The sequence below is a fragment of the Ovis canadensis genome, chromosome X (assembly GCF_042477335.2).
Source record: "Ovis canadensis isolate MfBH-ARS-UI-01 breed Bighorn chromosome X, ARS-UI_OviCan_v2, whole genome shotgun sequence".
In the NCBI taxonomy this organism is placed as follows: Eukaryota; Metazoa; Chordata; class Mammalia; order Artiodactyla; family Bovidae; genus Ovis; species Ovis canadensis.
The window spans coordinates 97,425,119-97,447,979 of NC_091727.1; the positions used below are offsets into that span (position 1 = coordinate 97,425,119).

Genomic DNA, 22,861 nt, shown 5'->3' on the forward strand with positions numbered 1-22,861 from the left:
AGGTAAGTCAAGCTGGGAAACTTAACACTGCCTCAAAATCCTGCTGCTAGATTTTAAATTAGTGTTAAAACTTAGTTGTCGTTAAAGTTGTGATGTTTCCTCCTTCTTCAATTCATTCAGCAAGTATTTTCTCAGTGCTTCTGTACCAGATACTGTTTGAGATACTAGGACTACATCAATAAACAAAACAGTTGAATACACCTGCCAACATGAAGCTTTCATTCTAGCAAGGTGGGAAAAATTAATAGTATAAGTAAGACTATTATATGATACCTCAGATGGTGAAAAGTGCTATGAAAAATAATAGAACAGGATACAGTGTCTAAAGTGTTGGGGTTGTGGGGGAAGGCAGGTTGACATATTAATAGATGATCAAGGCAGGCATCATTGAGAGAGTGATATTTGGGTGAAGACCTGAGAGGAGGTGAAGGAGTGAGCCTACAGGAACCTGGCTGAAGAATCTTCAACATGCAAAGAACAGTCAGATCTAAGACTCTAAAGTAGAAGCAGTTGTAGCACGTGTAAGGAATAGCTGCAGGGCCAGGATGGCTGGTGCCCTGAGTGTGAGGGGGCGAGCAGGAGGAGTGGAGGTCACAGGGCAGGGCAATCGGGAGGGCCTTGTAGGCCACCAGAAGGAGGAAGTCTTTTAAGCAGTAAACATTTAAGTCAATCAGCATTTTCTGATTCCCTACTGAGGACTGTAAACTCTCATTCAGTCCCAGATACAATTCTCTTTGGTTTCTTCCTTCTGGATTCCTGAGGTGGAACCATGTTCCTTTTGAACCCCTAGGGAGGTGTAAGTTTTGCTGCCAGCAGATATCTCCATTATCTTGGATAGTTACCATTCAGTGTTGGGTAAAAACAATTTAACTTATTTTTCTGAGCCCTTTTGACACAGAGCAAAGCAATACGTAAATCTCAAATGTTTCATATACCTGGGGGAGGATAAAATGAATTGCTTACCAACATATTGCTTCCAAAATTCAGTCTATAAAGAAAAAGAGGACAAGTTAATGGTACTATTTACAGTGTTTTTGATTCCTTCTCTATTATAGTATTTATAATATATATACATGTATAGATTTTTAAAATTCCAAAGGGAAATATGGTTTTTTCCCTATTTTTCAAAAAGGTTTTTCTATTCTTTGTTCTGCATCTGAAGGATGTTATGTGGAAATACTCACAGTTTTCTCAGTGTTTTCAAAAACTTCTCGTGCTTCTTCAAAACTGCATTTTTCTTCTCTACATTCTCTCTCAAGGTTCCCTCGAACAAACTCTTCCAGTTTACCTGAATTGTACCTCTTTGGCCGATGGAGAATTTTGGTGGCATTTTCACGGTCAAGAAAAACTGAAATTTAAAAGAACTCTTTAGCTTTAGAGAAAAGAAAATATTATGAAAATTAAATACATCTCTTAAGAAAGGCTTTGTTTTTTAATCCAAGTAATCCCCAAACCAATTTATCTTTGGGGCATAGAGCCAAAATCTATGATGTTCTCATGGTACTGTATACATAGGGAGATTTAGGAATTAAAATTCAGTTTTACTTTTAGTCAAGAGAGCTCCAGTAATAAAAGGTCAGATTTTCATTCGTATTTGAATTTACTCTGGATGAAAAAGAAAGTTCTCAAGTAAGCAGTTAACTTCACACTTTGTCATCATTTGAAAATAGCTAATTGCAGATCCTTGCAAGGTGATCCATCACCCTGGCCAGGCTGTGTTTACAGGGCGCAGTTGTCCAGATGACTTGGCAGCACGTTTCTGTTGGAAGAGCAGAGGCCTAAAGGCAACCCTGGTGTCTCACTAGATATTAAAGAGAAACCTCTGCCTTCATGTTTTTTATTCTTTAAAACTTCAAACTCACAGCCCCTTAAGTTGGCATGTATTCTAGGAACTCCAGTGACATGTGTCATTTTCTGGGATTCAGGATGTGATTTATTTTAGCTTTGACTGACTAGCCTGTAGGAACACTCCTGAACACTGGAGGATTAAGGTCTCTAATCTAATTCTCCACCCCCTCCCCCCCACCACCCTGCTCCAATCTCAGTCTCTTCTTTCTGTTTCACTCTGTCTCCGTTCATGTGTCTTTCTCTAGATAGAGAGATATAGATATAGTATCTATATTTATAATTAATGACAGGAACTCAAGAAGCTGCCTAGAGTTATTCTTTTCCTTAAGAGAACATCTGATAGCATCTCAACAGGACGAGATGTTTATAACATGAACTTTCCAGGGCATTTTGGGGCTGTTTTCTTGTTAGTGCCAAAGAGGGAAAAAAGGAAAGGAGAAGAAATAACTAAAGTCCTTTATTTCCACTGAAGCTGTTCGCTTTATGGAGCCTGCTGATCCCTTGACAGTCTCTCCCTTTTCTCACTCCTCAAGTCCCCTTGGGCTTTACTTTCCCCCCGAATTTAGCTTAGACTTTTTCTCTTCAGCTCTTCCCTTGTCAACTTTCTCTATTCCCTTCACCCCTTCTTCAGTACTTAATGCCCCACAATCCCAACTGCTAGGTCAGACAGCCAGGTGCCCTGGGAGAAAGCCACAAGCTGCCAATGGGTGCCATGGCATATTGATGCCTCCCAGCCTCCACCATGCCCTCCTCTCTGCTCGCTAGTTCCTGTGCTTGGCCCTGGGCACTCCTAGTAGCATCTGTGTCTGTATCCATTTACAGTGTGTTCTAGTGGAAAAATAGGGGTTTGGAGGCAGAGCAGACACACCTGGATTTGAATCACATGTCTTACCAGTTATTGGCTATGAGACCTCAGGCAAGTCACATAATCTTTGCAGCTTAACTTTGTCAAGTGTAAACAGGAGTATCATCAGACTGTCTGCCTCCCAGCATTGCTGACAGGATCAGTGAGATCCTGTGCAGGCTGGTGTGTGGTGGTTATCTCTCTTCCTTTCTACTCCTGTGTCTGGTCTGCCTTCCTCTTCTCAATTTCCTTTTTACTTAATGCACTTTTCTGTGGTTCTTTCTCTTCTTTACCCCATCTGTATAATTAAATGACTCCTGTCAGGATCAGCAGTGACTTCCTAAAGGATAATTTTGAACTTCTCTATTTGCTGCCTGCTCTGAAACACTCCTAATTGTTGATCTCTCCCTTCTCAGGGTGCTCTTTCCATGAAATCACTCTCTCGGTTCTCCTCTTTGCACTGACTCTTGCTTTTTTTAATTAATTAATTTTAGTGAGAGGCTAATTATATTACAATACTGTGGTGGTTTTTTGCCATACATCGACATGAATCAGCCACGGGTGCACATGTGTCCCCCAATCCTGAAACTGCCCCCCCCACAACTCCCTCCCCACCCCATCAATCTGGGTTGTCCCAGAGCACCAGCTTTGACTGCCCTGCTTCATGCATCCAACTTGCACTGGTCATCTATTTTACATATGGTAATGTACGTGTTTCAATGCTATTCTCTCATATCGTTCCACCCTCACCTTTTCCCACATAGTCCAAAAGTCTGTTCTTTACATCTGTGTCTCCTTTGCTGCCCTGCATGCAGGATCATCATTACAGTCTTTCTACATCCCATATATATGCATTAATATACAGTATTTGTCTTCTGACTTTCTTTACTTTGTATAATAGGCTATAGGTTCATTCACCTCATTAGAACTCACTCAAATGCATTCCATTTTATAACTGAGTAATATACCATTGTGTATATGAACCACAACTTCCTAATCCATTCATCTGCTGATAGATATCTAGGTTGGTTCCATGTTCTAACTATTGTAAATAGTGTTGTGCCTCTTTCAATTCTGGTTTCCTTGGGATGTGTGGCCAGCAGCAGGACTGCTGGGTCAGATAGCAGTTCTATTCCCAGTTTTTTATGAAATCTCTACACTGTTCTCCATAATGGCTGTACCAGTTTGTATTCCCACCAACAGTGTAAGAGGGTTCCCTTTTCTCCATATGCTCTCCAGCATTTATTCTTTGTAGATTTTTTGATGGTGGCCATTATGACCAGTGTGAGATGATACCTCATTGTGGTTTTGATTTGCATTTCTCTAATAATGAATGATGTTGAGCATCTTTTCATGTTTATTAGCCATCTGTATATCATTGGAGAAATGTCTGTTTAGTTCTTTTGCCCACTGTTTGATTGGGTTATTCTGGTATTGAGTTTGATTGGGTTTTCTGGTATTGAGCTGCATGAGCTGCTTGTATATTTTGGAGATTAATTCTTTGTCAGTTGTTTCATTTGCTATTATTTTCTCCCATTCTGAAGACTGTCTTTTCACCTTGCTTATAGTTTCCTTCATTGTGCACTGACTCTTGTTATTCACCCACGACTTGCATCCATTCATTCCCCTTCTTCTGCCTGCCCCATGAGGTTCAGTGTTCTCCCAGGCTCCAGCCACCAGTTTCAGCCTTGTTCTTCCTCAATCTATACATCTTTGTCAGGGCCAGGACTAGGTGAGGTGAACAAGGCCCCCAGGACACAGAATCCAAGCAGGCATGCTTTCTCAGGGTATGCAAGTATTTTTATGCCCTTCGTGCCCTTCATGCCTCACCTTAGTCCAGCCTTAAAATGTTAGTCACTCAGTTGTGTCCGCCTCTTTGTGACCCTATGGACTGTGTAGCCTGCCAGACTCCTCTGTCCATGGGATTCTCCAGGCAAGAATACTGGAGCGGGTTGCTATTCCCTTCTCCAGGGGATCATCCTGACTCAGGGATTGAACCTCGGTCTCCTGCATTACAGGCAGATTCTTTACCATCTGAGGCTCTCAGTCCTTTCTTTTCTTTCTTTTTTTTTTTTCTGAGTCCTTTCTTGACTCAACACAATTTTCTGTGCACTTACTCCTGCCAGGCACTGTACTAGGTGCCACAAGATCCATGCTCACTCCCTGGGTCCTTAGACACACATGTGGTTGTAACTGCCATGTATATGACAGTGAGTTCCAAATATCCACCTCAAGTCAGATAGATCTTTGGAATTCCAGATTGTCTTTCCAACTTGGAACTGTACATCACCAGGTGGCTGGTAAGACCTGATGTTTCCTTAATATTTCTGTATTGCTGGATGGACAATGTGCTCAGTGTTTGCATCCATTATTTCATTCTCTCCTCACGGCAGTTCCATGAGACAGGTGCTGTCATCTCAGTTTTATAAATCAGAAAACGAAGGTTCAGAGAGGTTAAGTGACTTGCCCCAAGTAACGCATTAAAGTGTCACTGTCAGAATTTAGTTGTGGGCAGTCAGACTGCCCACAGTCCATGCTCTTAGGCACTGGGCCATATCCTAGATGCTCAAGGATGTGTTCTTTCCGCTTCTCCTAAACCCTTTCCCTTTTCATACCCAGATGGTTAAGTCATGTCATTTCTAGTCAATACTTCCATAGTGTCACTTGAATTCCCTTCCCTCTTCTGATGCCTTCCCTCGATGACTGCAGTGGCCTCAAGACTGGTCTCCCTGTGTCTGGCTACCTGTTTCCCACACAGTTCATGAGAATGTTGCCAGGCCAAGCAGCCTAAGTCAGCCGTCAGTGGTATTCATGTTTACACTTCTGATGACTCCAAATTGCATTCTTTTGTCCAAACTCCTTAGTTTAGGGCCTTTCTTATCTGATGCCCTGACCCTGCCTCACCTGTCATATTCAATATTGAAGGAATACTGAGTTCCTGAAAGACCTCACATTTGTTGTGAATCTGGATCTCTGTATATGAGTGCTCCTCTCTGCGTAGAATGCCCTTAATCAGGTGTTTTAGTAGAATGAACCTACTCATTTTTTAAGACCCACCTCAAAATATTGTCCCTCTGTCAGTGTCCCCCAATTAATATGTTCCTTTCTTTATGCTCCTTTAGTGTCTGGTATGCATCTTATCACATTGTATTGAAATCTCTCACCTGGCCTCATGGTACTATAGATCAGAGAGGGAATCTGATTTATCCCCAAGCCCCTCGTACCTTGTGATGGTACCTGGCACCGTACTAGCCACTGTGTTATGGCCTGAAGCTGTCTTTCACTTTATTTCATTCATTCATTCTGAATGAAAGGCAGCTTGGGTCCATACACTTTACAAAACTGAATTGGTTGCACAAAATAGTTTTGATTGCAAAATTCTAAATTGATGCAGTAATACCTAAGGGCAGCAGCCATGAAAATGCAACATCTCTGTGAAAATCATTCATAGAAACTGCTTTTAGAAGCCAGTAAGTTTAACAGCAGAGGAGAGCACTGCACCAACACTGTCTATCCTTAGGGAAAGACCGCTGGTGCTCTGCTCAGGGACCTAATATCTCTGACTATGAGGACTCCACTGCCTTTCTCCTCACCATTGTCAGAGGGCCATATATTTAACCCTTCTTCAAGCTTATCTCTTCTTTTCATTATTTACCAAGTTTCTGAAATCCTAGTCCTCCTTATTTTTCTCTGAATCTGTCCTTTTTTCCTACATCTGAGGTCTTCAAGGGAGCAGCAGCCTTCTTAAAACCTCCATCACCTCATCACTTATCTTGAAGGAAGAGGTTGGATCCTTTGTCCTCCTAGATCTCACACTGATGAGATGTGTATAAAGACTTAGCTTTATGTTCTACTTTGTGAATGTTCCAGCTAAATTTCTTTACTGCTTGATGCTGCCCAGTTTGCTGGTTTAATTTAACCTCTGCATTCATGTGTCGTTATTTCTGCATTTCAGTGTGACATCATGTCTGGAGTGGGAACCACAGGGCCAGTCTGCTTTCTGGGGATGCTTCGGGTTGGCACCCCTGATCTTGGCACTGTAGATTTGATTATAATAGGTTGACAAGTAAGTGTGATAAATGCTTCCTGTGAGAACATGCTGTTTGTCTAAATGGGGTAGTTTCTTCTCTGTGTGCCTGCCTTTGGGGAATACATAAAGTCACTGAAGTTGTGGAAAAAAACCAAGTGATGTAAATTGCATTGACTAAGTTTGTACTCTTGATGTCAATTCTTGGATTAGCTTTGCTGTCCTAAGAGCTCAAGTGAGCATTGAATTTCCCCCTGTGTCAACTCCAAGATGTTTGGAATCAAACAAAATAATTTCTTTCTAACCCGTGGAAAACTTTAGTGATAAATAACAACTTATTACTAGAAAGTTTGTTTGTATTCTAAGACTATCAACTGAAGGTGTATGATTTTATAGACTTTAAAAATTAGAGGTCTGACTCATTAAACAGTTCTAAAATTTTGAATCACGTTATATGTCTTAAAATCAAACTTTGTGTAAGTAAAACCATTGTTTTTGCTCTGTTTCTCATTTTGATTTCAAAGTAATGAGTAAAGAACCCACAAAATGACAATTTTTCTCCAAATTCTGCTGTTACCTTGTTAAAGCATTTTCCCCCTTTTAATTTTTTTTTAAACCAAGAAGACAACTGTTGTCTAAGGAATTAAATTGTCAATTCATAAGCCCAACAGTGTCCATTTAAAAAACATACTATAAATATTGTAAATCTATTTAATTTTTTAAATGAAGAAGGCATAGCTACCAGAGAATTAGTACTTACTAACCCATAAGCTAACTACTAAAATCGTAAATTTTGTGGTCAAATCCTGTGATCATTATTTAATGAAGAAGACAGCCCCAGATGTTTCTGTATCTAAAATACAAGCACATTCAATATAACTTTATAAAGGAAACAAACCTGTACATTCAGCACTGAGTAGATATCCTAAAAGGCAGATGGTGACGAGGCCCGGTGATTCTGCCATGATCATGTTCAGGCACCACATAACCTTTGTTAGTAGCTTGTGCAAGCAGCAAGGTTGACCAACTGTTCCAAAGTACAAGCTGAGCTGTATTTACTTCTGGGAAACAGCGTCTATCTCCCTCAGTGGGCTGTTTCCAATGGCCTCTTGGATTAAACGAAAAGAGGAGGCAGTGGCCATCGTTAAACTTCACCTCTGATTCCATGGGCTTCTGTCACTGTGGCTGACCTGAGACTGAAGCTTGAACTGACCCATTGTTAGAACAGGGGAAGGTACAATGGCTGCTGTTGCTGTGGCAGCAGAACTCATCTTAGGATCCATCTTGTCAGTGAACACTAATGTCATATAGTTGAAAGGTAAAGAGATTGAAAGCATGAAGTCATTTTGTCACCCACCTTAAAACGTTTCCACTGCTTATATCTGTTGAGTCACCTGGTGGATCTTTTATCTTCCTCCTCATAATGAGGAGTTTATAAACTTCATTGTGCTGTGTATGCATATGGTGAAGCAGATGGGCCCTGTCTCAGAACGTATGTATATATGTTTGAGTGTATATATGTATGCATGTATACTTATGTATAGAAAATAAATGCATAAATATTATTATATAATAGTTCATATTTATATACCACTTCACATGTAATATAAAAAATTCATAATAGGATAGAAATGTTTACCTGCCATTATTTGTACTGCTGTTGTGATACATTTTATTTCCAAATGTTATAAACCCTATATTATCTTATTATTCTGCTTTAAGCAGTCACCAGTCTTTCAAAGAAATTTTAAAATGAGGAAAAATATATTTAGTCACATGTTTACCATTATGATATTCTGCATTTCTTTGGGTAGACCCAGATTTCAATCTGCTACAATTTTTCATCATTATGAAAAATTTTCATTAATAATTTTGATAGTATAGGCTATTTTATGATGAATTTTCTCAACTTTATTTGAAAATATCTCCATTTTGCCTTCATGTTTCAAAGTTGGCTGCATATACGATTCTAGGTTGAAATTTTTTTTCAGCACATTAAAGAAGTCATCTTAGGATGGGGAACATGTGTATACCTGTGGCGATTCATGCTGATGTATGGCAAAACCAATACAATATTATAAAGTAATTAACCTCCAATTAAATAAATTTATATTAAAAAAAGAAGTCATCCTATTGCCTTCTGGCATGCATTGTTTCTGATGATAAGGCAGTGAATATCCTTCTCATTTATTTTTAGCAATTTGACTACAGTGAGCCAAGGTATTCTTGGGGTTCACTGAGGTTCTTGGATTTGTGGCATTAAAATTAGGAAAATTCTTGTACTTTATTTTTTCAAAATTTTGTTTTAAAATAAAAAGTTATAGGAAATTGCAAAATCAATACAGAGAGGTCCCATATACCTTTCCCCATGTTTATATCTTATATAAATATATATATATATATATATATATATATATATATAGTAGTATAATATCAAAACCAGGTAGTGGACATTGAGTGGTTTATTTTATGTATATAATTCTAAGTGATTTTATCACAGGTATAGAAGAAAAATTCTGTCATCACAAACATCTCCTTTGTGCTGCCTATTTTATGATCGCACCCCTCCCCCTCCTTCCAATTATTCCTAACCCCTGGCACAACTGATCAGTTTTCAGTCTCTATAGTGAAAATGTTGTATAAATGGAATCATAGGGTGTGTGACCTTCTGAGATTGGCTCTTTTCATCCAGCACAATGTCTTTGAAATCCATCTAGATTGTTGCATGTTTTAGTAGTTGTTTTTTATTGCTGAGGAATATAGATATGCCAATTTGCTTGACTATTCACTTACTAGGGACATTTTTATTGTTTGCAATGTTTTGCTATTGCAATAATGTGTTTTTGACATCCATGTACAGGTTTCTATGTGGACATAATTTTTAAATTTCTCTGGGATAAACGTGTAGGAATGCAGTTTCTGGGTCATGTGAGAGTTGAATGTTTGTTTTTTAAATAAACTGCCAAGCTGAATTCCAACATGGCAGTACCACTTTACATTCCAACCAGCAATTGATGAGTGATCCAGTTTCTCTACATACTTGCAAGCATTTGGTATTATCATTTTTTATTTTAGACATTCTGATAGGTGTGTAGACCATTTATATTGAAGATAATTATTAATAATTTAGTACTTAAGTCTGCCATTTTATTGTTTTTTCCCCCTTCTTGTTCTCTTTCCTCTATTCTCTTTACATGCCTTTTTGTGGGTTACTTGAAAAAAATTTTAGAATTCCATCTTGATTTATTTATGGAAGTTTAAAAAAAGTATATCTTATTGTATAATTATTGTAGCTTTTGCTCTGTTACAATATACACATGTGACTTATCAGAGTCTCCTGGCATCAGTATTTTAACACTTAAGTATGAAACCCTACTTTCATCCATTAATCTTCTCTACTTTTAAATATCACTGTCATGATAACCAGATAATGCTATTTTTGTTTTAATTATCAAATATCATTTATAAAACTCATGAAAGCTTCCCTGGTGGCTCAGATCATAAAGAATCCACCTGCAGTGTGAGAGGCCTGGGTTCAATCCCTGGGTTGGGAAGATCCCCTGGAGGGGGGGCATGGCAACCCACTCCAGTATTCTTGCCTGGAGAATCCCTGTGGACAGCGGAGCCTGGCGAGCTACAGTCCATGGGGGTTGCAAAGAGTTGGACATGACTGAGCAACTAAGCACAGCATAACACATGAGGAGAGGGGTAGTCTACCAAATATATTCATATCTCTGCTCTTTCTGTTGCTAGATCTTCCTATCCAATTCTTTTATCATTTGCTTCTCATTGAAGAATGTCCCTTAGCCATTCTTTTAAGATAAATCTGAAAATGCTTCTATTTCCCCTTGATGCTTGAAGGATAGTTTTACTGGGTATCAGATTTGTGCTGGACTGATTTTTTCCCTCTGGTACTTGAAAATGTACCATTTCCTTCTGGCTTCCATGTTTTCAAATGAGAAATCTACTGTCATTCAAATTGGTCCTCCTCTACAGGTATTGTGTCAGAGTTCTCTAGCAGCTATCAAGCTTTTGTTTTCTTTGTCTTTAGTTTTCACAGGTTAGTTATGATGTGCTTTGTTATGGATTCTTTTGGCATTATACTGTTTGGGGTTCACTCAGCTTCTTGAATCTATAAATTTGCCTTTTTACCAAAATTTGGAAAATTTCAGCTATTATATCTTTGGCTCCACTTTCTTTTTCCTCTCCATATGGGATTCTAATGACACCAGTGTTGCATGTATTTTATTGGTCCACAGGACTCTCAGTCTCTATTAGTCTGTATTTTCTCTCTTATTAAGTACATTCTGTGAAAACACTTCCTGGTGAGCCCTCTTTTAAGTTTACTCAGTTGATCTGTCATCTCCAATCTGATTTTGAGCCTCTCCAGAGAGATTTTTTTTTAAGTTATACTTTTCAGCTTTATATTTTCCATTTTCTTTTTTTTTTAAATAAGCTTTTTTACTTTTGCTGAGATTTTCTATTTTAAAATTCTTTCTGAGATAATCTGTAGTAGATTGTTGAAACATTTTTATGATGCCAGCTTTAATATTCTTTTCAGATAATTCCAACATTGATTCATTTCAGTATTAGTGTCACTTCATCATCTTTTCTCATTCAAATTGTGATTTTCCTGGTTCTTAGCATTATGAGTGGCTTTCAATAGTATTCTGGACATTTTGCCTATTACATTAGTAGATGCTGGGTCCTATTTAGCAGGCAGTCACTCTGACCTATGACCCAGGTCATGGGCTATTTTTCTGGGCTGTGATTCCAATTCAACTTTGAGATCCTTTGTAGGATTATTTTGGTAAATAAAATTCCAAGTCAGTTAATATTATGATATGGAGGCTATCTGCATGTGCCTGACCCAGTCAGCTATATCCTTTCAAAACAGAGAGCTTTCTCCAACTGATAGCAAAAGGAGAAGTCACAGATGTTCAAAGTATGTGACAGATTTGATGAAGCATTGGTGGCTTTGAAGTTGCCTGGGAGGTGATAGGGTGTGTGAAAAGACCAAAGAGTGGTCTCTAGAAGCTGAGAGCCAGCAAGAAATCAGGGATTTCAGACCTATATGAAGTGTGTTAGTTGCTTAGTCATCTCTGACTCTTTGTGACCCTGTGGACTATAGCCCACCAGGCTCCCCTGTCTATGGAGTTCTCTAGGCAAGAATACTGAAGTGGGTTGCCATTTCCTTCTCTCAGACCTATAGCAAAATGGAATTCAGTTCTGTCAACACCCTTAATGAGTCTGAAAATGGGTTATTCCCCAGAACCTCCAGATTGGAGCCTAGTTGGCTGACACCTTGACTTAGGCCTTAGGAGATCCTAAGCTGAGATCTTACTTGAGATCATTTGCTCTTTTGTTTACTAAACTGTGACATAATAAATGGGTATTGTTTTAAGCTGATATGTTTGTAGCAATATGTTATGTGGCAACAGAAAACTAACACTCTATCATTAGTATTTTCATTTGTGCTAAACATTGCTTTCTTCCTGAAGTTCTTTTTGAACTGTTAGTACCTCTGGGAGGATAAACAGATACCATCTTGAGAACATTAATTTGAGATTATAAAAAGCTTCATAGTTTTAGCTTTTATGTTTTAGTCTGTGATATATCTCAAATAAATCTTGTATATGAAGTGAGGTTAATATTTGAGGTTAATTTTTTTTTCTTTATGAATATGGATTGCTCCAGCACTATTGATTGATAAGACTGTTCTTTCCCCCTCATTTTAGCTTGCTGCCTTGGTCAGAAAACAATTAGTTCTGTTCATGTGAGTTTATTGCTGAACTCTGTTCTGTTCATTTTGTATACATTTTAATTTATGTGAATGAGAGTATAGTAAAAGTTTTAAATTCAAATCCATCATTTTAAGATCCATTTTGGGGACTTCCCTGGTGGTCCAGTGGTTAAGACTTCATACTTCCATTGCAGTGGCCATGGGTTCAATCCCTGGTTGGGGAGCTAAGATCCTGCATCCCACATGATACAGCCAAAAAAAAAAAAAAAAAAGTTAAAGACCCATTTTTATTTCTCTGCACACATCTAGTCTGATGCTTCTAACTGCTGCCTGATGTATATACATCATATTTTTCCCTAGCTTTCCCCCCAGTGATTGGCATTTCAGTTCAGTTCACTTCAGTTGCTCAGTCGTGTCTGACTCTTTGTGACCCCATGGACTGCAGCACACCAGGCCTCCCTGTCCATCACCAACACCCAGAGTTCACCCAAACCCATGTCCATTGAGTTGGTGATGCCATCCAACCATCTCATCCTCTGTCGTCCCCTTCTCCTCCTGCCCTCAATCTTTCCCAGCACCAGGGTCTTCTCAAATGAGTCAGCTCTTTGCATCAGGTGGCCAAAGTATTGGAGTTTCAGCTTCAACATTAGTCCCTCCAATGAACACCCAGGACTGATCTCCTTTAGGATGGACTGGTTGGATCTCTTTGCAGTCCAAGGGACTCTCAAGAGTCTTCTCCAACACTGCAGTTCAAAAGCATCAATTCTTAGGTGCTCAGCTTTCTTTATAGTCCAACTCTCACATTCATACGTAACTACTGGAAAAACCATAGCTTTGACTAGATGGACCTTTGCTGACAAAGTAATACCTCTGCTTTTCAATATGCTGTCTAGGTTGGTCATAACTTTTCTTCCAAGGAGCAACGTCTTTTAATTTCATGGCTGCAGTCGCCATCTGCAGTGATTTTGGAGCCCCCCTCCGCCCCCCGCCAAATAAAGTCAGCCACAGTTTCCACTGTTTCCCCATTTATTTCCCATGAAGTGATGGGGCCAGATCCATGATCTTAGTTTTCTGAATGTTGAGTTTTAAGCCAAACTTTTCTTTCTCTTTCACTTTGATCAAGAGGCTCTTTAGTTTTTCTTCACTTTCTGCCCTAAGTGTGGTGTCTTCTGCATAACTGAGGTTATTGATGTTTCTCCTGGCAATCTTGATTCCAGCTTGTGCTTCATCCAGCCCAGTGTTTCTCATGATGTACTCTGCATATAAGTTAAATGAGCAGGGTGACAATATACAGCCTTGACGTACTTCTTTCCTGATTTGGAACCAGTCTGTTGTTCCATGTCCAGTTCTACTGTTGCTTATTGAACTGCATACACATTTCTCAGGAGGCAGGTCAGGTGGTCTGGTATTCCCATCTCTCTCAGAATTTTCCAGCTTATTGTGATCCACAGAATCAAAGTCTTTGGCATAGTCAATAAAGCAGTAGTTTGGCATCTAGATTGCTTAAAACATCCTGTTTCCACAAATATTGCCACAGTGCACATCTTCTTTTGAGTACCCATATGGAATAATGTGGTCATTTACTTAGGATATGTATTTAGGAGCAGAATGTCTGAGTCTTAGGATATTCCTGTTCCTGGTTTGTCTAAGAACTGCCAGATTGTTCTCCAGATTGGCTGCACCAACCTACACCCCCAGCAGCAGTGCTTATAGATTTCTATATTGCACATTCTTACCAATTCTTGGGATTAGCTTTGCAAAATTTTTGATAATTCAAATGGATTAAAATACCATCTTGTTTTAATTGATGTTTGCCTTATTATTATGAGTTAGAACATGTCTCTGTATACTTTTCAGACTTCTAAATTTCCCCTTTTGTAAATTGCCTGCTAATGACAGTTGCCAATTTTTCTTCTGGGGTTAATTTGAAGACTTTCCATGAAAATTCTAGAAATTAAGATAATCCATTATCGGTTTTAGACATTGTTTATAATGTTTTATAATTATATAAATTATATATAATTTTAATTTTTCCCATTCTGTCATATGTCAAGTAACTCTGATTTTCTTATACATTTTTGAATAGATGTCCTCAGTTTAAATTTATTAAATGCATCAGTTTTTGCTTTTATAATCTGTGATTTTAAAGTTTTGTTTGAGTATTGTTTCCCTGCCTCTTGGTCAAAAAGATATTCTCATATTTTTATACTAACTTTATAGCTTTATTTTTCACATCTAGGTTTATAGTCTATAATCTGTAAGTCTAAAATTTGATAACAAAGTTGATGAAGGTGTGGGGAAAGAGTATTTGCATTTGCTGTTGGGGGGTATACAGAGTTTTGGAGGTCATTTAGGTCTTATCAAAAGCTTCACAGATTCATTCTTTTGATATAGAAATTCAGCTGATGATTATAAATGAACAAAAAATTTACCTCCAAATTATATTTTTAAAGTTATTATAATAGTGAAATACTGAAAATAAGCCAAATATTCAACAGTAAGAATTGTAATAATTAAATAATGGTATATTGAACTCTGACATGACACAGCTTGCCAGAATAGCAAAAACAGTGGGCAATTGTTGTTCAATGGGTATAAAGTTTCAGTTATGCATGAAAAATAAGTTCTAGAATTCTGCTGTAGATCATTATGCCTGTACTAATAAATAATAAATAAAATTGCTACAAAGCTACAGTAATTAAGAAAATGTAGTAGTAGCACATGGATAGACAGATTAGTTTCCTATTACTGCTGTAACAAGTTGCTACAAATTTGGTGGCTTAAAATAAATTATTATCTTATGCTTCTGAAGTGGGTCGGAAATTCAAAATCAGTCTCGGTGAGCTAAAGTCAAGGTGTTGTCAGGGCTGGTTATTTCTGGAAGTTCAGAGAGAATAGTCCCTTCTCTCTGTCTTTTTCAGCTTCCAGATGCCACCTAAATTACTGGCTTATATTGCTTCCTTATATTGTTCCAACCTCTTGCTTCCATCATTATTTCTCCTACTGATTATGATCCTATTGCCTCTCTCTTATAAGAGTTCTTGTAATTACATTGAGTTCACTGAATAATCCTGGAAAATCTCTCCATCTTAAGATTCTTATTAGTAATCACATCTGCAGTCTCTATTTTTGCCAGAAGTAAGGCAAGACAGTCATAGTTTCTGGGGATTAGGATCTGTGGTTATTTGGGGGCCAATATTAAGCCTACCATACATATCAATGGATTAGAGAGTCCTTAGGTAAATCCTCAATTTTATGGTCATTGATTTTGACAAGGGTATTGAGACAATTTGATGGGGGCAAGTAACAGTCTTTTCAACAAATGGTTTTGGGACAACTGGATATCCATGTGAAAAAGAATGAAGTTGGGAAAAAAAAGAGCAAAGTTGGAAAAAAAGAATGAAGTTTAATCCCTACCTCATATCATATGCAAAAATTAACTCAAAATTGACAATAGAACTAAAACTATAAAATCTTAGAAGAAAACATATGTAAATCTTCGTGATCTTGGTTTAGGCAATAGTTTCTTAGCTATGACACCTAAAGCACAAACAACCAAAGGAAAAAAATCGATAAATTGAATCTCATCAAAATTAAAAATGTTTGAGCATCAAAAGACACTACTGAAAGAGTAAAAGTATTTATATAACCCACAGAATAGGAGATAAAATTTGCTGATCATATATCTGATAAGAAACTTTTTAGTAGGATATATAAAGAACTCTTACAACTCAGCATTAAAAAATGCAAATAACTGAATTAAAAATTGGCAGAAGACCCCCCCCCAATTGGCAGAAGGTCCAAGTAGATGTTTCTCTGAAGATATACAAATGACCAATAAGGACTTGAAAAGATGCTCAGCTTCATTAGTCATTAAGAAAATACAAATTAAATTCACAATTAGAGACAACTTCAAACCCAATAAGATGGCTATAATCAGCAAAACAAAATAAGTTTGGTGAGGGTGTGGAGAAGCTGGAACCCTCATACATTGCTCTCTACATAATGTAATATGGTACAGCCTCCATGGAAGACAATTTTTTGGTTCCCAAAAAAGTTAAACACAGAATTACCATGTGACCCAAGAATTCTACTCCTAGGTAGAATTTCATTTACTCAGGAGAAATGAAAATTTATGTCCATGCAAAAATTTGTACATGAATGTTAATAACATTAATTCATAATAGCTAAAATGTGCCATTAGCAGATGAACATTTAAGAGAAATGTGGTAAGTTCATACAACTGATTATTCAGTCACAAAAAGGAAAGAATCCATACATGCTACAATATGGGTAAGCCTTGGAAACATGCTAACTGACAGAAGCCAGTTATAAAAGGCAACATATTAAGACTTCCCTGTTGGTTCAGTGGTTAAGACTGAAGTGGGCATGGTTTCAGTCCCTGGTCAGGGGAAGTAAGATACCACACACTGCATAGCCAAAGATAAACAGAAAAACAATAATGGGGAAGTGTGTTTGACATGGACAGTTGCTTTCAGTTGTCAGTTGAGGAAAAAGCAGCATGTTAGTGTGACTGCATTCACATATGTGTGTTCTTGTGTGTGTAAATGATGTTAACACACACAAGCACACTTACAGTCAAAGTGGATTACTCCAAAATTTTCAGTGTTTTTTTTTCCCCCTGGTTTTTGATTACAGGTTTCTATTTTCCTTTTTTTCTTGTTTATATATATATATATATATATATATATATATATTTGGAATGAGCATGTAATTTTTTTAAAAAAAGTTTTTGACTGCACTATGCAGCATGTGAGATCTTAGTTCCTTGGAGTCTTAACCACTGAACCTTCAGGGAAGTTCCTAAATTTATTTTTTATTTAAAAAATTATTTTTAATTGAAGGGTGATTACAATTTTGTGTTGGTTTCTGACGTTCATCAACATGGATCAGCCATAGGTATATATATGTCTCCTCCCTCTTGAGCCTCCCTGCCACCTCCCACCCCATCCCACCCCTGTAGGTTGTCACAGAGCCCCTGTTTGAGTTCCCTGAGTCACATAGCAAATTCCTACTGGCTATCTATTTTACATGTATTAGTGTATATGTTTTCATTCTACTCTCTCCATTCGTCCCACCCTCTCCTTCTTACCGCCCCCCACGTCCATAAGCCTGTTCTTTGTCTGCATCTCTATTGCTGCCCTGCAAATAGGTTCATCAGTACCATCTTTTTCAGTTCAGTTCAGTTCAGTCACTCAGTCGTGTCCGACTCTTTGCGACCCCATGAATCGCAGCACGCCAGGCCTCCCTGTCCATCACCAGCTCCCGGAATTCACTCAGACTCACATCCATCAAGTCCGTGATGCCATCCAGCCATCTCATACTCGGTCGTCCCCTTCTCCTCCTGCCCCCAATCCCTTCCAGTTTCAGAGTGTTTTCCAATGAGTCAACTCTTCGCATGAGGTGGCCAAAGTACTGGAGTTTCAGCTTTAGCATCATTCCTTCCAAAGAAATCCCAGGGTTGATCTCCTTCAGAATGGACTGGTTGGATCTCCTTGCAGTCCAAGGGACTCTCAAGAGTCTTCTCCAACACCACAGTTCAAAAGCATCAATTCTTCGGCACTCAGCTTTCTTCACAGTCCAACTCTCACATCCATAACATGACTACTGGAAAAACCATAGCCTTGACTAGACGGACCTTTGTTGGCAAAGTAATGTCTCTGCTTTTGAATATGCTATCTAGGTTGGTCATAACATTTCTTCCAAGGAGTAAGCATCTTTTAATTTCATGGCTGCAGTCACCATCTGCAGTGATTTTGGAGCCCAAGAAGATAAAGTCTGACACTGTTTCCACTGTTTGCCCATCTATTTCCCATGAAGTGATGGGATCGGACACCATGATCTTCGTTTTCTGAATGTTGAGCTTTAAGCCAATTTTTTCACTCTCCTCTTTCACTTTCTTCAAGAGGCTTTTTAGTTCCTCTTCACTTTCTGCCATAAGGGTGATGTCATCTGCATATCTGAGGTTATTGATATTTCTCCCGGCAATCTTGATTCCAGCTTGTGTTTCTTCCAGTCCAGCATTTCTCATGATGTACTCTGCATATAAGTTAAATAAGCAGGGTGACAATATACAGCGTTGACTGTACTCCTTTTCCTATTTGGAACCAGTCTGTTGTTCCATGTCCAGTTCTAACTGTTGCTTCCTGACCTGCATACAGATTTCTCAAGAGGCAGGTCAGGTGGTCTGGTATTCCCATCTCTCTCAGAATTTTCCACAGTTTATTGTGATCCACACAGTCCAAGGCTTTGGCATTGTCAATAAAGCAGAAATAGATGTTTTTCTGGAATTCTCTTGCTATCTTTTTAGAATCCAATATATGCGTTCATATAAAATACTTGTTTATCTCTTTCTGACTTACTTCACTCTGTGTAATAGGCTCTAGGTTCATTCACCTCATTAGCACTGACTCAAATGTATTCCTTTTTACGGCTGTGTAATATTCCATTTTATACATACCACAGCTTCTTTATCCATTCATCTGTTGATGGACATCTAGGTTGCTTCCATGTCCTAGCTATTGTAAATAGTGCTGCAATGAACATTGGGGTACATATGTCTTTTTCAGTTATGGTTTTCTCATGGTATATGCCCACTAGTAGGATTGTTGGGTCATATGGTAGTTCCTAGTGTTTAAAGAAATCTCCATGCTGTCTTCCATAGTGGCTGTATCAACTTACATTCCCACCAACAGTGCAAGAGGGTACCCTTTTCTCCACACCCTCTTGAACATTTATTGTTTGTAGATTTTTTGATGATGGCCGTTCCTACTGGTGTGAGGTGATATCTCATTATGGTTTTGATTTCCACTTCTCTATTAATGAATGATGTTGAGCATCTTTTGATGTGTTTATTAGCCATCTGTATGTCTTCTTTCGAGAAATGTCTGTTTAGGTCTTTTTCCCACTATTTGATTGGACTGTTTGTTTTTGTTACTGAGTTGCATAAGCTGTTTGTATATTTTGGAAATTAATCCTTTGTCAGTTGTTTCATCTGCTATTATTTTCTCTCGTTCTGCCTAATTTTATTAAATAAGAAAAAAAAGAAAAGAAAACTGCTAGCACTTATGGACTCAGATACAGTGGCACTGAGGAAGGAGAAAAGTCCATTAAACTTCAGCTTTTCCCCTGAATATCTCCTCTGTTCCAGGACAAGTGGAAGGAAGGCAGAGCTTGTATCATTGATCAGAATGAATGAGCCTGTTCTTTATCCAGAGTGCAGGGGAAGAAGTGGGGAGTAATGGGCACAGTGTGGTGGCACCCCTGCTTTGTATTTTAGGTGAACTCTCAGAACAGCAGGGATATCCACAATCAAAGGTAAGCGCCCAAACACCCAAAGCTGAGTGGAAATGCATTTAACGATGCTTATTATTTGTCTGGTTGAATTCTCTACATGCTTAATTTGCATTAGTACAAGTGACCTGTTGTTTTGCATTTGCTTGAAAGTAATTTCCCTTGTATATGTTTGGTGTCCTAGAGTGGCTTGTGAGCTTTCCTGGGCATGGGATCTTGGCTTTTCTTCCTGTTCTTGCTCTCCCAGAGTCTGGTAAGAGTGCTTGCACACAGCAAGGACATGGCCAGTGTGGATAAAATGGCTGTATTTGCAGAAACCAGGAGAAACTTTAATCATTAAGTAACTCTGCTATCTATTTGCAGCCAGAAAGATATTCTGTTTTATTCTAAAGCCAAAGGTTTTTCTCTTTGGTAGGTGGCCCCCACCATTAAACTGTTTTATAATTAAGAAATCAACTGCTGTTTTGGCACACATTTTCAAACAAGTTTGTCTTTTTATATTGAGTACCTTTATATTGAGTACCTTTTTCTGCACCACAAATTACCACAAATTTAATGGCTTAAAAATAACACATTTATTATCTCACAGTTTTTGTGGGTCAGAAGTGTGAACATACCTTAGCCGCATCCTCTGTTTAGGGTCTTAGCTGGTTACAGTCAAAGTCTCAGCCAGACTGTGTAGTTATTTAACTGGGGAAGAATCTGCTTTCAGGCTCACTTGGGTGGTGGTCAGAGTTCATTCCCTTGGTGGTGTGAGGACAGAGGGTCCCCTGGCACTATGCTGGCTGCCCTCACTGCTAGAGGTTGCTCACAGTTTCTTGCTTTATGGGTTTCCCCAATATGGCTACTTACTTCTTTAAGCTTGTATTGTGCCCTGGTCCTGCCCACACTCAGGGTAAAGGGTAAAGGTGGCCCCTAGGAGGAGGGTATCATGGGAAACCTTATGATTTACTTATCAGCCACACTTGTGATTTATTTTAAACTGTATACCAGAAAGTGATGCTGTCCTAGAGTAGATATTTCATGATTATTTTATGTTTTTAAAATAACTAACATGAGTGTTTGACTTACTATAGCTGGACTCACTACTAAAGCATGTGCTTGGCTGGTTGTCTAAAGGAGCTCCATTTCAGTGACTTGTCAGGGAACATTTGCTAGGAATTGCTGATGCCAAAAACCAAAATTCAGTTGTTGGTATCATATTTATGGAAAATGGCCCATAAGTTACGTCGACTACCCATTCCTAAAGAAATTCTAAAGCCTTTGTAAGCCAGACCTTTGCAGAGCTGGTCCCATCTCTCTGGCTCCCTTAGAAGTGCTTTGACCTGAAGTCATCAGCCTACAGCAAGTGATCCTATAGGAAACAGTACTAGGAAGCATGTTGCTCATGGATTGTGTAATGTAATGTCTAGTCTTAGTACCAGAAATACAAGTCCTTCTCTTGTTTGGCTTATTTCTTGGAGGCACTATAAGTCTTGTCGCTGCTTTTCTTCCTTCACACTGGCTGATTTTATGACTGGCATGCTGTTGGCCGGTGTTCTGGACTTTCAATAGGTGTTTTGTGTATTAACTTGACTCCTGACACTGTTTTTACCTTCTACCATTTTCTTCCCACCTTGCTCTGATTTCCTGACCTTTTACCTTCTTTTTACCTACAATTTTATCATGAAATAAAATAAATAAAAATCAGTCATATCATATAAATCCTGTTGGTAATAAGGAAGAGTATAAATATCAATAATTGGTTTGAATGCTATGGGAGTCTCAGAGTGAGCCTTTTAGTTGTGCCTATAGAAGCCAAGAGCCATTTTTCTTAAATGGAAGGATAGGTGTTGTGCTGAAGCATTTGAATGCACTGAAGAGACTGGTGTGTTCAGTAATGACTCAGAGATAGTTCTTCTGTGACTGCCACTTGTGTTGGCTGATGGGAATACCAATCCACATGGCTAGGTGCTTGCAAGAGTTAGAGAGGAGGCATGAGGTTTAGGTGGTGGAGATTGCTCTTAAAGAGGAACTAGAATGGGTACATGGAGAAGGCAATGGCACCCCACTCCAGCACTCTTGCCTGGAAAATCCCGTGGATGGAGGAAGCCTGGTGGGCTACAGTCCATGGGGTCGCTAAGAGTTGGACATGACTGAGTGACTTCTCTTTCACTTTTCACTTTCATGCATTGGAGAAGGAAATGGCAACCCACTCCAGTGTTCTTGCCTGGAGAATCCCAGGGACGGGGGAGCCTCGTGGGCTGCTGTCTATGGGGTCTCACAGAGTCAGACACGACTGAAGTGACTTAGCAGCAGCAGCAGCAGAATGGGTACAATGCAGGAGGAAGGGTGAAACAGAGATGGAGAGGCCCTAGGAGAAAGATTTATTTCATGAGAATCCTACTTGTCCTCAAGTTCAGACTTTTTGCAGGGATGGTTCTTGGGTTGCTGGAAATCATTCTTGGGTTCCCTCTCTTAATCATCCCTATCAGACCAGGGCTCTACACCAGCTGTGACAGAACAGGTTTGGGAAGCTGTGTGCAGGGGCATTGTGTGGACAGAGTACTTCTATGGAGCCAGATTGGTCCACAAAGGGCACTACCCTATAAGTTACCAGCTTGAGCCAGAAGGGGAGATGATAGAAACATTTGGCCAGGAGGGAAGCTGGGGCTGAACGTTTGGATGGACTAGATTATCTGTCCTGTTGAAGGGGTGACTTGAAATGGTTGGGGCCCAGTGGATAAAAGAAGCCAGAGTGGGGAAAAATGTAGGGAGTGGAGGAGGGGTGGGCGGAGTGTTGAAGAAATAAGTTTGTATCCACTGGGCCCTTGGCAGATTGTTTCAGGGGCCACTTGTTAAAGTTCTATACAGGCCTACACCTTATATCTTCCTGGAAAAGGCCAGTTAGAAACTTTCTGGGAACTGGCAGTTGTGGCTTGTTGTCATTAAGATGGAGTTAGCCACTGGATTAATTTCTGACTCTGCCTGACACCTACATTGTCTCTATTTGGCCAAAAAAGAGCTGCTAAAAATGGTTTATTCAAATGTCACAATATGCGTTCTTCCAGTAACCATGACCTCCACGAAGAACTTTGAAGCCGTT

At 39.0% G+C, this 22,861-nt stretch overlaps 1 protein-coding gene across 1 annotated transcript in view; it reads right to left on the reverse strand.

The window, feature by feature from the left end:
- The window catches only part of F9 (coagulation factor IX), a 36,251-nt gene extending 28,360 nt beyond the window's left edge, over window positions 1–7,891 (reverse strand). Inside the window, exons 1-3 of the mRNA XM_070290652.1 lie at window positions 7,618–7,891; window positions 1,185–1,348; window positions 964–988 (exon numbers count right to left, since the gene is read on the reverse strand). Of these exons, the coding sequence (XP_070146753.1) occupies window positions 964–988; window positions 1,185–1,348; window positions 7,618–7,705 (277 nt within the window). The 5' untranslated portion in view covers window positions 7,706–7,891. The remainder of the gene's footprint in view (window positions 1–963; window positions 989–1,184; window positions 1,349–7,617) is intronic.
- Between the last annotated feature and the right edge of the window lie 14,970 nt (window positions 7,892–22,861).